At 43.5% G+C, this 17,696-nt stretch overlaps 1 protein-coding gene across 1 annotated transcript in view; it reads left to right on the top strand.

Moving 5' to 3' along the window:
* Positions 1-1,797: 1,797 nt before the first annotated feature.
* Positions 1,798-17,696, top strand: part of ACYP2 (acylphosphatase 2) — a 330,224-nt gene continuing 314,325 nt past the window's right edge. Inside the window, exon 1 of the mRNA XM_063618044.1 lies at positions 1,798-1,874. Within this exon, the coding sequence (XP_063474114.1) occupies positions 1,841-1,874 (34 nt within the window). The 5' untranslated portion in view covers positions 1,798-1,840. The remainder of the gene's footprint in view (positions 1,875-17,696) is intronic.

Genomic DNA, 17,696 nt, shown 5'->3' with positions numbered 1-17,696 from the left:
CAAGAAGGTAAGCTGAGGCCAGTTTACAAACAGTCATGGATGCCCTCCTAAGGTGCTGGGTGCTGGGGGTTTATCCTGTAAGCATTGAGGTAGGGGCATGACACAAGGAGCCTTGTGGTTTAGAAAGATGACTCTGGGCATTATCATCATCATCACCATTGTGTCATCATAACAAAGCACATTGAAGAGGCAACCAGTGGTGGACAGTGAGGTGCTTTAGAGGTAAATGATGAAGCCTAATAAATGCCTTAGTAGCTAGCAATTAGGAACAAGAGCTAATTTAAACTTCACGCCAAAACTAGGTGAGGAAATTATAGCCCAGTCCCACCTGAACATAGATGGAGAAACTCAACAAAAATTCTGGCCAGGTGAGGCAGCTCACGTCTGTAATCCCAGCACTTTGGGAGGCCGAGGCAGGTGCATCACCTGAGGTCAGAAGTTTGAGACTAGCCTGGCCAGCATGGTGAAACTCCATCTCTACTAAAAATACAGAATTAGCTGGGTGTGGTGGTGCATGCCTGTAATCCCAGCTAATTGGGAGGCTGAGGCAGGAGAATCTCTTGAACCCGGGAGGTGGGGGTTGCAGCAAGCCAAGATTGCACCATTGTACTCCAGCCTGGGCAACAAGAGCGAAACTTAAAAAGAAATTCAAGTGAATTGGGCCGGGTGTGGTGGCTCAGGCTTGTAATCCCAGCACTTCGGGAGGCGGAGGCAGGCGGATCACGAAGTCAGGATATCGAGACCACGTGAAACCCCGTCTCTACTAAAAATAAAAAATAAAAAAAATTAGCCGGGCTTGGTGGTGGGCGCCTGTAGTCCCAACTACTCGGCGAGGCTGAGGCAAGTGAATGGCGTGAACCCGGCAGGCGGAGCTTGCAGTGGGCTGAGATCGCGCCACTGCACTCCAGCCTGGGCGACAGAGTGAGACTCCATCTGAAAAAAAAAAAAAAGAAAAGAAATTCAAGTGAATTGAATCCAGGAAAGTGTGTGTATACATATATTATATATATTATATATATAGCATATATATATATATAATATATATAGTATGTATATAAAATACATTGGGACCAAGCAGGGTTTATTGCAGGTACACAGGGCTAGTTCAACGTCAGGAAATCTACCAGTAAAATTCACCACCTTAATGCAGGACAAACCAAAACAAAACAAAACCCAACATCTTAACAAATGTTGTAGGATGAATGCAGAAAAAGCATTTATTAGTCCATGATAACAATTTTTATCAAATAAGAAAATAAAAGTGAACTTCTTAAAACCTGATAAAATGTTTATCAATCTCTGTACCTAACAATGAAACTTTGGAAGCCAACACATTAAACTCAAGAACAAAACAAGGATGTTAATTTTATGGATAAATTGGTCCAGGTTACACAGCATTAATAAACAATCCCAAAATCTCGGTGGCTTAGGATTTAGCATTTTTTCTTTTTTTTTTCTTTTTTTTTTTTTTTGAGATGGAGTCTCGCTCTGTTGCCCAGGCTGGAGTGCAGTGGCACACAATCTCGGCTCACTGCAAGCTCCACCTCCTGGGTTCATGACATTCTCCTGCCTCAGCCTCCTGAGTAGCTGGGACTACAGGCACCCGCCACCATGCCCGGCTAATTTTTTGTATTTTTAATAGAGACGGGGTTTCACGTTTAGCCAGGATGGTCTCGATCTTCTGACCTTGTGATCTGCCCGCCTCAGCCTCCCAAAGTGCTGGGATTACAAGTGTGAGCCACTGCGCCTGGCCAGGATTTAGCATTTTTCCATACTATATTCCATCTCAGGTCAAAAAGGGATCCTGCTTCATGTTGTCCTCACTCCAGGACCCAGGCTGATGGCTATCTGGAAAATACCCAACAGAAATGTGTGTAAGTATATGCATAAATGTTCTCCAAAAGATATCTACTTAAATATTCACAGCAGCACTACCTCAAAGAGTCTAAAATATAGAACTATCCAAATACCTATCAACATATCAACAGTATAATGGATAAACTGTGATTATATTTGCACAATGAAATACCACTGTTTTAGTTGGGATATTTGACCCTCCAAACCTCATGTTGCAATTTAATCCTCGATGTTGGAGTTGGGGCCTGATGGAAGGTGTTTGGGTCATGGGGGTGGATCCCTCATGAATGGCTTGATGATCTTCCCATAATGATGGGTGAGTGAGTTCAGGCTCTATTTGTTCCCATGAGATTTCACCTGAAAGCTAGCTGTTTAAAATAGCCTGGTTGACCAGCACTCCGTGGCTCATGCCTCTAATCTCAGCACTTCAGGAAGTTGAGGTGGGAGGAGTACTTGAGGTCAGGAATTTGAGACCAGCCTGGCCAACATGGTGAAACCCCATCTCTAGTAAAATACAAAAAATTAGCTGGGCATGGTGGCGTTCACCTGTAATCCCAGCTCCTCTCGAGGCTGAGGCAGGAGAATCCTGGAGGCAGAGGTTGCTGTGAGCCAAGATCATGCCACTGCACTCCAGTCTGGGCAACAGAGTGAGACTCCGTCTCAAAAATAATAATAATATAAATAAATAAATAAATAAAATAAAATAGCCTGGCACCTTCCCTCTTTCTGTTGCTTCCCCTCTCACCATGTGCTCTCTGCATATGCTGTCTCTCCTTCCCCTTCCACCATGAATGGAAACAGCCTGAAGCTCTCACTGAAAGCAGATGCCAGCACTATGCTTCCTGTACAGCCTGCAGAACCTTGAGCCAAATAAACCTCTTTTTTTTTTTTTTTTTGATGGAGTCTCACTCTGTTGCCCAGGCTGGAGTGCAGTGGCATGATGTCCGCTCACTGCAACCTCTGCCTCCTGGGTTCAAGCAATTGTCCTGCCTCAGTCCCCTGAGTAGCTGGGATTACAGACACACACCACCACACCCAGCTAATTTGTGTATTTTTAGTAGAGATGGGATTTCACCATGTTGGCCAGGCTGGTCTGGAACTCCTGACTTCAATCGATCCTCTGCCTCCCAAAGTGCTGGGATTACAGGCGTGAGCCACCAAACCTGGCCATTTTTTTTTTTTAGATGGAGTTTCACTCTGTTGCCCAGGATGGAGTGCAGTGGCATGATCTTGGCTCACTGCAACCTCTGCCTCCTGGGTTCAAGTGATTCTCCTGCCTCAGCCTCCCGAGTAGCTGGAATTACAGATATGCACCACCATGCCCAGGTAATTTTTGTGTTTTTAGTGAGAGACCGGTTTCACCATCTTGGCCAGGCTGGTCTTGAACTCCTGACCTCAGGTGATCCACCTGCCTCGGCCTCCCAAAGTGCTAAGATTATAGGTGTGAGCCACCGCACCCGGCCAAACCTCTTTTCTTTATAAATTATCCAGTCTCTGATATTCGTTTATAACAACACAAATGGACTAGGACAACTACACAGCAATGAGAATGAAAAATGCACAAATATATGCAACAATATGGATGAATCTTGAAAACAGAATGTTGAAGCAAAATCAGACATGCAAGAGCGTGTTCTGTATGATTCCATTTCTGTGTTACAACAGGCAAAACTAACTTGTGATATGAGAAGTTCACAAAGTGGTCACACCTGAGGGTAGGGTACAGAATGGAAGAGGACATGTAAAGGCCTTCTGGAGTTCTGGTTATGTCCTGTTTTTCCATCTGGGAGATGGTTACATGAGCGTGGTTAGTATGTTAAAATTCATTGAGCTGTACATTTATGATACGTACCTTTTTATAGACGTGGATTATGCTTTTATATATGTATACAAAGTTAAAAAAAAGGAAGCAGTTCCAGACTTCTTTACAAAGTGTAGGCTCCTAATTCCCATTTAGCAAAGAGAACAAAGTAGTTCATCTACAGGTTTTTGTGTAAACAGAAGTTTTAGTTTCTCTGGGATAAATGCCCAGGGGTGCAATTGCTGGGTCAAATGGTAGTTGTGTGTTTCATTTTGTAAAGAAAAAACTGTCAAACAGTTTTTCTAGAGTGGCTGTATCATTTTACATTCTCATCAGCATTGTATGAGCAATCTGGTTTCTCTGCCAATACCTGATGTTGTCACTACTTTTTATTTTAGCCTTTCTGATAAGCGTGCAATGATCTCATGGTGGATTTAATTTGCATTCTTCTAATGAGTAATGATGTTGAACAGGAACATGCTTTTATGTGCTTATTTACCATTTTTATATCCTCTTTGGTGAAATATCTGCTCATGTTTTTTGCATGTTTTCTAATTGGATTGCTTGTGGGGTTTTTTTGTTTGTTTTTTGGTTTTTGGATTGCTTGGTTTTTAACTGTTGAGTTTTGGGAGTTCTTTATATAGTCCAGATATTATTCGTTTGTCAGATATGTGGTTTGCAGATATTTTATTTCTGTAGTTTGTCTTTCATCCTCTTAAAGGGGTCTTTTACAGAGCAAAAGTTTTTAATATTGATGAGGTCCAGTTTATCAATTTTTCCTTTAACGTGTCAAACTTTTAGTGTGAGATCTAAGAACTAGGTTGGGCATGGTGTTGCACACCTGTAATCCCAGTGACTCGAGAGGCTGAAGCAGGAGGATTACCTGAGCCCAGGAGTTCAAGACCAGCCTGTGCAACATAGCAAGACTTCATGTCATATTAAAAGAATAATAATAATAATAATCTAAAAACTCTTTGCCTAGTCCTAGATTCCAAAGTTCTTTTTCTAAAAGTTTTATAGTTTTATGTTTTACATTTAAGTCTGTGATTCATCATTAGTTAGTTTTTATATGTGGCATGACATTTAGGTCAAGGTTTATGTTTTGCCTATGAATGTCCCAAGTAATTCAGTTTTATTTTTTATTTATTATTATTTTTAGACAGGGTCTTGCTCTGTCACCCAGGCTGGAGTGCAGTGGCATGATCTCAGCTTATTGCAACCTCCACCTCCCAGGTTCAAGTGATCCTCTTGCCTCAGCCTCCCGAGAAGCTGGGACCACAGGCATGTGCCACCATGCCTGGCTATATATATATATTTATATATATATATATTTTGTAGAGAGAGAGTTTTGCCATGTTGCCCAGGCTGGCATTGGGCTCCTGGGCTCAAGCAATCTGCCTGTCTCAGCCTCCCAAGGTGCTGGGATTACAGATGCAAGCCACCATGCCTGGCCCATAATTCAGGTTTTGTTTTGTTTTGTTTTGTTTTGTTTTTTTGAGACAGAGTCTCTGTCACCTGGGCTGGAGTGCAGTGGCATGATCTTGGGTCACTGCAACCTCTGCCTCCTGGGTTCATGTGATTCTCCCTGCCTTAGGCTCCTTAGCAGCTGGGATTACAGGTGTGCGCTACCATGCCCAACTATTTTTATTGCATTTTTAGTAGAGACGGGTTTTTGCCATGTTGGCCAGGCTGGCCTTGAACTCCTGACTTCAGGTGAACTGCTGCCTCAGCCTCCCAAAGTGCTGGGATTACAGGCGTGAGCCACCACGCCCGACCTATAATTCAATTTTAAATAACACCATCTGAAGGCCACCAAGAGTCCAGTCCCAGTAGGAATATTCCAAACCCAGTCATTTCTTCTCATTGTTACTCTAACATGCAGTGGAAAGGCTATCAGGCCAGCATATGCCTGCTGGCACCATCCACTATTATGATCTACTGTGAGCCAATACTTAAATAAGAAGACATATCTCTCAATAACAAAAGGTAAGATTGGTAGACAATTCTTTTTTTTTCCACAGACAAGGATTCCCAGGCTCAAGCAATCTTCCTGCTTCGGCCTTTCAAAGTATTAGGTAGGCATGAACCACCATGCCCCGCCTGACAAATCTTGAGTCAGATATTAGTAAAACAAAGAATATATTTGCCCAGTTCTTTTAGGGCATAGTCCTGCTAAAATGCACCTAATATATGTATTTAGGTTACTTATCGTAATGGACATCTGTAATTGCTTTTGGCTGTCCAGCATCTGAACCCACTTGCTAGATTCGGGACATCTCCCATTATCTAGGTCTTGGTGGGAAGTAGGCTCTGACCTCTAACTTTAGAAGCCTAAGGGATGAGATTTACTCTCTACTAAGTCCCCTGACAGCCTTGTGACCCAGATTTAGCCACTATGTACTTTGTGTCTTGAGTAAGCAATGCCAAGATGAAGGGATGATAAGTGATATTGGATCTGTGGTAGCTCTAGTATTAGCAGTTTGGTATTGAGGCTGTGTTTATTGTGAGCAGTGGCTGCCTACAGTGGCCATTATGTCAAATACTAGAGATGTCATATGTTGGTGGTGGCAGCAGCATCTCCACCAGACTGTTCCTGCCACTCCCACTCCTTTGGTCCCAGCTAATTGTTTGAGAATGTTTCTCATCATTTCTCATCACTTCTGTGAGTTACATAAACACTTTTTTTTTTTTTTTGAGATGGAGTCTCGCTCTGTTGCCCAGGCTGAGTGCAATGGTGTGATCTTGGCTCACTGCAACCTCTACCTCCTGGGTTCAAGCAATTCTCCTGCCTCAGCCTCCAGAGTAGCTGGGTCTACAGGCACGCACCACCACACCTGGCTAATTTTTGTATTTTTAGTAGAGGCAAGGTTTCACCATGTTGGTCAGGCTGGTTTTGAACTCCTGACCTCAAGTGACCTACCCGCCTCAGCCTCTCAAAGTGTTGTGATTATAGGCATGAGCCACCATTCCTGACATATAACACTTCACTTTTCATCTTCTATTTAATTTAGCCAGAGTTCACTTCTAACAATCAAGATAGTTGATACATCAAGAATCCTAGCTGGGAGCTGTGGCTCATGCCTGTAATCCCATCACCTTGGGAGGCTGAGGCAGGTGGATCACCTGAGGTCAGGAATTTGAGACCAGCCTGGCCAACATGGTGAAACCCCAGATATACTAAATATACAAAAATTAGCTGGGCATGGTGGCGGCCACCTGTAATCCCAGCTACTTGGGAGGCTGAGGCAGGAGAATCTGTTGAACCCAGGAGGCGCAGTTTGCAGTGAACCGAGATGGCACCATTGCACTCCAGCCTGGGAGACAAGAGCAAAACCCCGTCTCACCAAAAAAAAAGAAAAAGAATCCTCGCTTTCAGCAAATTAGCGTAAAGCAGTGGTTGAGAGAGCTTCTACTCTCAGAGTTTCTGATTCAGTAGGTCTGGAGATGACCTAAGAATTTGCGTGTTTTTTTTTTTTTTTTTTTTTTTTTTTGAGGCAGTCTCGCTCTGTTGCCCAGGCTGGAGTGCAGTGGCGCCATCTAGGCTCACTGCAAGCTCCGCTTCCTGGGTTCACGCCATTCTCCTGCCTCGGCCTCCTGAGTAGCTGGGACTACGGGTGCCCGCCACCACGCCCAGCTAGTTTTTTATATTTTTAGTAGAGACGGGGTTTCACTGTCTTAGCCAGGATAGTCTCAATCTCCTGACCTTGTGATCTGCCTGCCTCGGCCTCCCAAAGTGCTGGGATTACAGGCGTGAGCCACCGTGCCCTGTCAAGAATTTGCGTTTCTAACAAGCTTCCAGGTGATGCTGCTGGTCAAGTGTTGGAAGGTACGCTACTGGTTGTCATCAGATGTTGTGATTTTATAATTTTCTCTCAAATGTTGCTGAGTAGTGTTCCATTCTTTTTTTTTTTTTTTTTTTTTTTTTTTGAGACGGAGTCTCGCTCTGTCACCCAGGCTGGAGTGCAGTGGCGCGATCTCGGCTCACTGCAAGCTCCGCCTCCCGGGTTCACGCCATTCTCCTGCCTCAGCCTCTCCGAGTAGCTGGGACTACAGGCGCCCGCCACCACGCCCGGCTAATTTTTTGTATTTTTAGTAGAGACGGGGTTTCACCGTGGTGTCGATCTCCTGACCTCGTGATCCGCCCGCCTCGGCCTCCCAAAGTGCTGGGATTACAAGCGTGAGCCACCGCGCCCGGCAGTAGTGTTCCATTCTATGAACATACCATAGTTTGCTTATCCATTCATCTGTTGATGGACATTTTGGTTGTTCCCAGTTTCTGGGTATTACAAGTAAAGCTTCCATAAATATTCATGTATAAGTCATTGTATGGACATATAACTACTTTTCTCTTGGATACATACGTAGGCATAGAATGGCTGCTGTATATGTACCTTTTTTTTTTTTTTAGATGGAATTTCGCTCTTTCGTCCAGGCTGGAGTGCAGTGGAGCAACCTTGGCTCACTGCAACCTCCACCTCCTGGGTTCAAGTGATTCTCCTGCTTCAGCCTCCCGAGTAGTTGGGATTACAGCCATGCGCCGTGACCACACCCAGATAATTTTGTATTTTTAGTAGAGACGGAGTTTCTCCATGTTGGTCAGGCTGGTGTCAAACTCCCGACCTCAGGTGATCCACCTGCCTCAGTCTCCCAAAGTGTTGGGGTTACAAGTGTGAGCCACCGTGCCTGGCCATATCTCATCTCATATATTGATTTTACCTCATTCACCCTGCTCCAGGCACTCCGACCTTCTCTCAATTTTGTTTTAAGTTTTTTATATTTATTTATTTATTTTTAATTTAGAGATAAGGGTTAACTATGTTGTACAAGATGGAGTGTAGTGGCTATTCACAGGTGCGCTCATAGGGCACTACAGATTCGAACCCTTGGCCTCAAGCAATCCTCCTGCCAACCCTCCCAAGTAGCTAAGACTACAGGCACATGACACCGCACCCAGCTTTTTTCAATTTCTTGATCAATCCAAGCTTTTTCACAATGTAAAAGTACGTACCCCTCTTTCCCTCCTTCCTTCCTCCCTCCTTCTCTCCCTCTTTCCTTTTTTCCCCTTCCTTCCTTCCTTCCTTCCTCCTTCCTTCCCTCTCTCTCTCCCTTTCTTCCTTCTTCCTTCCTTCCTTCCTTTCTTTCCTTCCTTCCTTCTTTCTTTCCTTCCTTCCTTCTTTCTCCTTCCTTCCTTCCTTTCTTCTTTCTCCTTCCTTCCTTCCTTCCTTCTTTTCACCACTGTCATAGTAAGCACTTACTTTTAATTTTAACCTAGTGAGTGAACCAAGCACTTAAATTTACTCTAAGTGCAATGGAAACCTATAGACAAATTTTTAATCAGGTAAATGATATAAATTGACTTAAACTTTCAAAAGATCTCTCCTGACTCTGAATGGACTATAGATTATATGGGGATAAGAATGAAAGTAGTGCAACTAATTAGGAGGCATTTTCAGCAATTCAATGAGAGATGACAATGGCTTGTATCGGTAGAAATAGTGCCGACAGTGAGAAGTAGTCAGAGATGAGAAATATTTTGGAGGTCAGGTGTGGTGGCTCATGCCTGTAATCCCAGCACTTTGGGAGGCTGAGGTGGGCAGATCACCTGAGGTCAGGAGTTCGAGAACAGCCTGGCCAACATGGTGAAACCCCGTCTCTACTAAAAATACAAAAAGTAGCTGGGCATGGTGGTGTGCGCCTGTAGTCCGAGCTACTCGGGAGGCTGCGGCAGGATAATCACTTGAAACCAGGAGGCTGAGGTTGCAGTGAGCTGAGACCACACCACTGTACTCCAGCCTGGGCGACATAGTGAAACTCCGTCTCAAAAAAAAAAAGTTGGCCGGGCGCAGTGGCTCAAGCCTGTAATCCCAGCACTTGGGAGGCCGAGGTGGGCGGATCACAAGGTCAGGAGATCGAGACCATCCTGGCTAACACGGTGAAACCCCGTCTCTACTAAAAAAATACAAAAAATTAGCCGGGTGCGGTGGCGGGTGCCTGTAGTCCCAGCTACTCGGGAGGCTGAGGCAGGAGAATGGCGTGAACCCGGGAGGCGGAGCTTGCAGTGAGCCGAGATCGCGCCACTGCACTCCAGCCTGGGGGAGAGAGCAAGACTCCGTCTCAAAAAAAAAAAAAAAAAAAAAAAAAAGTTTTCCAGTGAGGGGAAGCAAAAGAAGGAGAAGTAACTTAAAGAGAATATGCATTGGAAAAAAGGTTTTATGGCCAGCCATGGTGGCTCACTCACACCTGTAATCCCAGCACTTTGGGAGGCCAAGGCAGACGGATCACTTGAACCCAGGAGTTCGAGACCAGCCTGACCAACATGGTGAAACCCTGTTTCTACCCAAAATACAAAAATTAGCCGGGTGTGGTGGCGCATACTTATAGTCCCAGATACTTGGCAGGCCGAGGCACGAGAATCGCTTGAACCCAAGAGGCAGAGGTTGCAGTGAGCCGAGATGGCACCACTGCACTTCAGCATGGGCGACAGAGGTTGACAAGAAAAGGTTTTTGTTTTGTTTCACTTTCTCAGATGAGAGATGCTAGCCCATCTTTGGGATCAGAAATCAGAAGTTATTAGAGAAAGATGATGGTGTGGAGAAGGAAGGATTAGATCCAAAGGGCAGGAGTGAAATGATGGGAGGAGGGACACTCCCACCATTGAAACTGGAAGGAAGAAAAAAAAACTACAGGTGCAGATTGAATAATATTTGAGAATCAGGCCGGGTATGGTGGCTCACGCCTGTAATCCCAGTGCTCTGGTGGGCAGATCACCTGAAGTCAGTAGTTCCAGACCAACCTAGCCAACGTGGCGAAACCCCATCTCTACTAAAAATACAAAATTAGCTGAGCGTGGTGGTGGGCATCTGTAGTCTCAGCTCCTCTGAGGCTGAGGCACAAGAATCGCTTGAACCTGGGAGGCGGAGGTTGCAGTAAGCCAAGATCACGCCACTGCACTCCAGCCTGAGCGACAGAGTGAGGAAAAAAAAAGGACGAAAAAAAAGATTTGGGAATCAAAAGATAAGCTATTTCTGGTAGTCTCTATTTTCCCAGAGAAGTAGGCAACACCCTCAGTTGAGAGTAGAGGGTTGTGGAAAAGACGTGGAAGTTCAGAGGAAAAAGGTAGGAAGTTGAGAATTTGTAGAGTAAGGAAGAAAATAATTTGGGAAAGAGGATGTGTAATACGGGAAACTGGGCCAGGCGCGGTGGTTCACGCCTGTAATCCCAGCACTTTGGGAGGCCGAGGAGGGTGGATCACCAGGTCAAGAAGTTGAGACCATCCTGGCTAACACAGTGAAACCCTGTCTCTACTAAAAATCGTACAAAATATTAGCCAGGTGGCTGGACGCGGTGGCTCACGCCTGTAATCCCAGCACTTTGGGAGGCCAAGGCGGGTGGATCACGAGGTCAGGAGATTGAGACCATCCTGGCTAACATGGTGAAACCCCCTCTGTACTAAAAATACAAAAAATTAGCCAGGCGTGGTGGCAGGCGCCTGTAGCCCCAGCTACTCGGGAGGCTGAGGCAGGAGAATGGCGTGAACCTGGGAGGCGGAGCTTGCAGTGAACAGAGATCATGCCACTGCACTCTAGCCTGGGTGACAGAGCAAGACTCTGTCTCAAAAAAAAAAAAAAAACCAAAAAACCCAAAATATTATCCAGGCATCGTGGCATGTGCCTGTAGTCCCAGCTACTTGGGAGGCTGAGGCAGGAGAATCACTTGAACCCAGGAGGTGGAGGTTGCAGTGAGCCAAGATTGCACCACTGCACTCCCGCCTGGGCGACAGAGCCAGATTCAAAAAAAAAAAGGAAACTGGCAGAAAAGAGGTCATGCTGGGGTGGACTATGAGAGGCAATAATTCAAAATTATATCGTGGAAATGCTTCAACTTCTACCAAGACCTACTTCAAAAGGAAAATCTTGTGTTGAGTAGCAGTTAAGAATCGAATAAGATATCAGACCTTCAACCAAATAGTTCTTAATAGCTCAAAACTACTATAGGATAACAATTTTATTCCCAAATTATTCTAGAACTGAACATCTGAAACTCAGTGACCAAAAGCCAGTCAACCAATCTTCCACAGCCTAATTAATACACACACATAAAATATACCTCTGGCATTACATTATAACTTCCCCCATCAAACAAAACAGGAAGAGTGGTTATGTTTGGCTGATAGTGTTAGATGGTCTGTCATGTAGCGTTTCCGTTATATTCTGAATTTGAGTTGGTATACTATGTGACAGTTCTTTATATATATGTTTTCAACACTGCCATGACAAGAGTGTCTTTCTGTTTTTGCGTCAATGTCTCATGAAAACAAGGTATAAAGAATATTCAAAAGAAATTTTAAGAATCTTTGTTATCTGAAGGACATATCTTTAGTGCGTATTCTGTCTCTCATAGTTGCTAAACTCCAGCTGCAGCTCTTGTCTCAGAGAATTGCTCTGTCCCGCCCATCTATCCCATTATGACTTTCAGTTGTGAGTTGAAGATACTCTATTTGAAAAAAAATATTGGTTCCTCTAAATAGAGAACTGTCCAAATAGCTACTTTAGTCTTTTCTTTAATCTCAAGTTAAATCAGAGAAAAGATTTCAGCATGTATAAAACATCCATATCTACAGTGACCTTGGTGTTTTTCTCAATGCATAAGTCATCACATTTCTTCATTTTCTAGTGCATGAAATAATTAAACTTAAAATAATATCTTCTTTAATTCTAGACACAATTCAATGCTATGATTATTTATTTATTTACTTACTTATTTTTGAGATGGAGTCTCTTTCTGTTGCCCAGGCTGGAACGTAGTGGCACGATCTCAGCTCACTGCAACCTCTGCCTCCTGGGTTCCAGGGATTTCCAGCTAATTTTTGTATTTTTAGTAGAGACAAGGTTTCATCCTGTTGGCCAGGCTGGTCTTGAACTCCTGACCTCAAGTGGTCTGCCTCGGCCTCCCAAAGTGCTAAGATTACAGGCTTGAGCCAGCTCGCCTGGCCTCAATACTATTAATTTTTTACTTGTGTAAATTTTGTAGGGTGTAACTTCCCACATATTTCCAAAGCATTTTTATATTTAACACTTAAGGCCCACAATGGGCTGGGCACAGTGGTTCACACCTATAATCCCAGCACTTGGGAAGGCCGAGGCAGGCAGATTACCTGAAGTCAGGAGTTTGAGACCAGCCTGGCCAACATGGTGAAACCCTGTCTCTACTAAAAATACAAAAAATTAGCTGGGCTTGGTGGTGGATGTCTGTAATCCCAGCTACATGGGAGGCTGAGGCAGGAGAATTGCTTGAACCTGGGAGGTGGAGATGGCAGTCAGTCTAGATTGTGCCAGTGCACTCCAGCCTGGGCAACAAGAGTGAAACTCTGTCCCCCCACCAACCCCCCAAAAAAAGACTCACAATGTACAAACGGCTATTCTAGGCATAGTTGGTTCTAGGAGAATAAGATTACTTGATAGATACATCCAGCTTTTCTATTAAGAGTTGTGTAGTTTTGGGTCCTTCAGGGAGCAGACACTGAAATAAAGTTGGAAGTGCAAGAAGTGTAGGGGGTGGGATGGTGGTGGGGATGTACACCTATGAGAGATAAAAAAGGAGGATGGAGGATTGGGTAAAGAAAGGCTTCAGATCTGGTTGCTGATCTGATATCTGTGAAAGGAAAGAGGGGAGTAAAGAGGATTGGGCCAGGAGAGCCTCAGACTTTGATATATATTGAGCAAAGTCTCAGCCTACTTAACAGGGAGATGAAGAGCAAAGATTGCCTGTTAAGAGAAGGTTTGCACTGGGTAGAACTGGTCCTGTTAATTCTGCCATGATCAGTCACTGGTATGGGCTGCCTGGGAAGATCATAACCTCAGCTTGCTGTGGTAGATTCCAAAGGTGCTGCAGCTGATGGCATTAGCTAAGTGCATTCTTTCAGCTAAAAGGAGATCCAAGCAATGTACTTTCATGCCTGCTACATCGGCTGTGCCCCTTTTGCTAATATTGCTCTCCTCACGCATTTCAGATCTATGCTTCACAAGTAAAGAGCATGGACTGTTGCACTGTCTCCTAATTCTTCTTCTTTGACCATTCCCTCATCTCTGTATTAAATACTTTTGCAGATTAATCTTTCTAAAAGATCGTTTTTACCTTGTCAGTCTTTTGCTCAAAAATGTGTGTCTCCCTATTGTGTACAAAATAAAGCCCAGACTATTTAGCCTGATACTCAAGGCTGATACAAGACTAGCCCCAACCTACCATTCTGTTTTTATATAACTTTGTGTCCTCTGTGGTCAACACATGTGGAACCTATTCACTCTCTCCCCAACATTCATTTATATTTATAGATTTCTTGTTGCTCACATAATACCTTCTACCCCATTTGACAAACCGTTCTCTCTTCTATCTACCTATCAAAACCAAACCTGTCTTTGAAGGATTACATTTACTCTCCTAGAGAAAGTATAGTAGGTATACTATAGTATAGTATAGTATCGACCCTTCCTCAGAAGTGTATCAATATGTCTCCCCCTTGTTCATATTTTTCCTTCTTTTTAAAATTATTATTATTGTTTTTTGAGACAGAGTTTTGTTCTGTTGCCCAGGCTGGAGTGCAGTGGTGCAATCTCAGCTCACAACAACCTCTGCCTTCCGGCTTCAAGTGATTCTCATGCCTCAACCTCCTGAGTAGCTGGGACTATAGGCATGCACCACCAAGCTCAGCTAATTTTTGTATTTTTGGTAGCGACAGGGTTTCACCATGTTGGTCAGGCTGATCTCGAACTCCCGACCTCAGGTGATCCACTCTCCTCGGCCTCCCAAAGTGCTGAGATTACAGGTATGAGCCACCATGCCCAGCCATATTTTTCCTTCTTTTAGTACTCAAGTTTTAATGAGAACATACCTCTTTTTCAGCTCTATGTCATTTCCTTTGGTGTAATAGGAACACAGTGTTTATAGCTTAGCAACTACTTCATGAATGAATGAAGAGATAGATGGGGAATAGATTAAGAAGCCACTACAGAATTGCAAAAAATAAAATAAAATAAAGCGAGTTAAAACGTCAGGGTGATATAGGAAAATACATTGGGAAATGAAGAAACACTCCATGTAACTGTTTCATGGAAATGAATGACCCTCTTCCTTTTCTGTTTCTTTTTAGGTAAAGACTAGGGCAGAATTCTTTACCCAAGGTACAGACCTATTGAGGCTATTTATGAATAGACTTTGGTGGCATTTGCTGATCAAAAACTCTTTGAAATGTATAAAAAAACTTGTATACATGTGTATGTGCACTTTTTCTAGGAATAGGATCTGTCCCTTTTATCTGATTTTCAAGGAGTCTGTGATTATAAAAGGATCTAAAACCACTTGACCAGAATTTGGGGCCTTAGAAGAGAGGTCAAGCAGTCTTGAGCATGATTTGGCATGTAGTAGGTCACTGGTAATCTTAAAGAAAATAGATTCTGAAGAGTGAAGAAAGCAGAAGCCCATATCCCCAGGAATTGAAGAGTGAGTGGATGGTGAGGATGTGGAGGTAGCCAATACAGACTTTTCCTCCCAGAAATGTATCAGTGAATGAGAATAAATCTATATGATAACTTAAGGAACTATAGGATCAGGGGAAGGGTTTTGTTTGGATGGGAGATACTTGAGCATATTAACAGAAAAACTGAAGGGGATGATTAATAAAAGAATTGGTTGGGAAAGTGTCTGGGTAGTCTGGATTTATGCTGTGGCAACAGCCCAAAATATTAGTGACTTCCAACACATAAAAGTGTATTTCCAGCTGAGCACAGTGGCTCGTGCCTGTAATCCCAGCATTTTGGGAGGCTGAGAGGGGTGGATCGTTTGAGCCCAGGAGTTCAAGACCCGCCTGGGCAACATAGGAAGACCCCCACTGCTACTAAATTACACAAATTAGCTGGGCATGGTGGCCTCCACCTGTATTCCCACCTACTTGACAGGCTGAGGATGGAGGATGGCTTGAGCCTGGGAGGCAGAGGTTGCAGTGAGCCAAAATTGCATCACTGTACTCCAGCCTGGAGGACTGACTTTAAAAAAAAAAGACAAGAAAAAAATTTCCCTTTTAATGCAAACTGAAGTATAGACTGCTGCCCTCCATGCTGAGATTCACGAATCCAGGCTGTTTCATTCTCTGGGCTCTCTGTTCATGACTGAAGGGGAAGAGACTAGAGTCATGTGGAGGGATCCCACGGCCACTGTTCTGAAGTGACACCTGTTACTTCCATGCATGCTTCATTAGTGAGAACTTGTCACATGGCCATGCTTAATTGTTGGGGAAGGGTAGGGAAGTGTAAAGGAAATACAAAAAAGGATGTGGGAGGATATAATTATCTCTGCTACGTAAAGGGATTAAGAAAAAAAGTAAAAGGAATTCTGGGCAGTTGGCAGTGGCACAGTTTTTTAATAGCCCCAAAACTTGCCACAAACACAGATAGAGTAACTTGGACCGCAAAACCTAAAACCTGCAAACAACATGGATAGCAAGTTTATGAGCCCTCAAATATATACATCCGGGGAGATGTCATGAGAGCAACAAGATTCACAGGTGGGAGGAGGCAGAGGGAGCTAAACAAAACAAAGCCAAAAGCCAAGTTACCAAAACATGCCTGGGAAGGAAGGAGTCCCACTTAGTGTGTGAAATCTTAGAGGGCCCATCTGAGGATAGCAGTCAAAATCAGAGAGGAACTTCATGGGCTCCATTTTGCAGGTGAAACCAAGGGAATTGTAGGAAGATTGGATGGTGCTGGAATGTTCTAGCCTCTTTGGGTCAGTGCTGAAAACCAACCTAGCACCCTTCCAGGATGAAGCCCTGCATAGGAGAGATGCTGCTAGGACAAGACATAAAACAGGCCCTGTTTTATAACCACCACAAATAGTACATTAATTAAAGAAACTTCAAATCTGAAAATTAATCCCCTGATCTATTTTCCATAACAATCATTTTCAGTAGCATTGTCTAATCTCACATTTCAGAGAGCTTGCAATGAGACTACCTGGCACCATTGAAATACTTTAATAATAAAATACAGTAAACACAAAGACCCTCTCTCCCATGATCAAATTCCCAGGGAAAATTAAAGTGCAAAGATTAAAACCCCATGCAAATTAAGTCCAAAGGAATTAGTGTCTGAAGTCAAATCCACTTGCCCTTGAGATTTAAACTTCAAAGAAATTAATGTTCAGAATTCATCATCTCTGTATTTTACCCAATCTTAATTAGAGGGGTTCTTAAGCCTTAAATAGGGTTGGGATTTTTTTAAGCAGTTGCAGCTTGGACAGAAATTATATTAATTTACTATCAAGTCTCTCATTGAGCTTCTTAGGGGTCCAAAAAGTAAATAACACCCAAAATTATTATAGTTTTGTCCCCACACCCATCAAATTTAGAAAAAGCTATTCCCCAAACTCTTGTGTAGTTATTCCAAGAAAAAGTATGTCCCCAGAGCCTGTTAATTGATGTTGCCAAATACCAGGTCAGAGGCTGATGTCAGAGGTGTGAGGAAGAGAAATTCTAAGTTTTAGCTTTACCAAGGTAGTTGATCTGACATAAGGTTTCTGGAATCCATGATCTGTAAACATAAACTTAACTACAAGGTGTTAAATTTGGCACTTTGAATTTTCCATTTCTAAGGGGGAAGCTTTTCCTTTTCATTTAGAAAAGCCTGTGTCAGTCAGGATAGGCTGGGTTATGCTGTGATAACACAGAACCTAAAATTCTTAGAGACTTGAAACAACAAGTTAATTTTTCACTCATACTACATATTAATTGAGAAGTGACAGAGTTCTGCTCACACTACGTTCATTTAAGGAACTAGAAGTTGGAGTTGCAACAGGTTTTTTTCATGATAACCCCAGCAGGGGCAAGGGAATGTGATAAGATGTGCCCTGGCTCTGAAAATTTCTGCCCAGAAGTAGAACACATCTTTTCCACTTACATCACTTCCATTCCCATTCCTTTGGCCAAACCACATCATACGGTCTTCTAACTTCAAAGGGGATATGGAAGGGCAACCTTGCCTTTGAGCTC

Source organism: Symphalangus syndactylus, chromosome 14 (genome assembly GCF_028878055.3).
Source record: "Symphalangus syndactylus isolate Jambi chromosome 14, NHGRI_mSymSyn1-v2.1_pri, whole genome shotgun sequence".
NCBI lineage: Eukaryota > Metazoa > Chordata > Mammalia > Primates > Hylobatidae > Symphalangus > Symphalangus syndactylus.
Note: the sequence above shows the minus strand (reverse complement) of the source record. Positions and strands in the feature narration are given on the sequence as shown.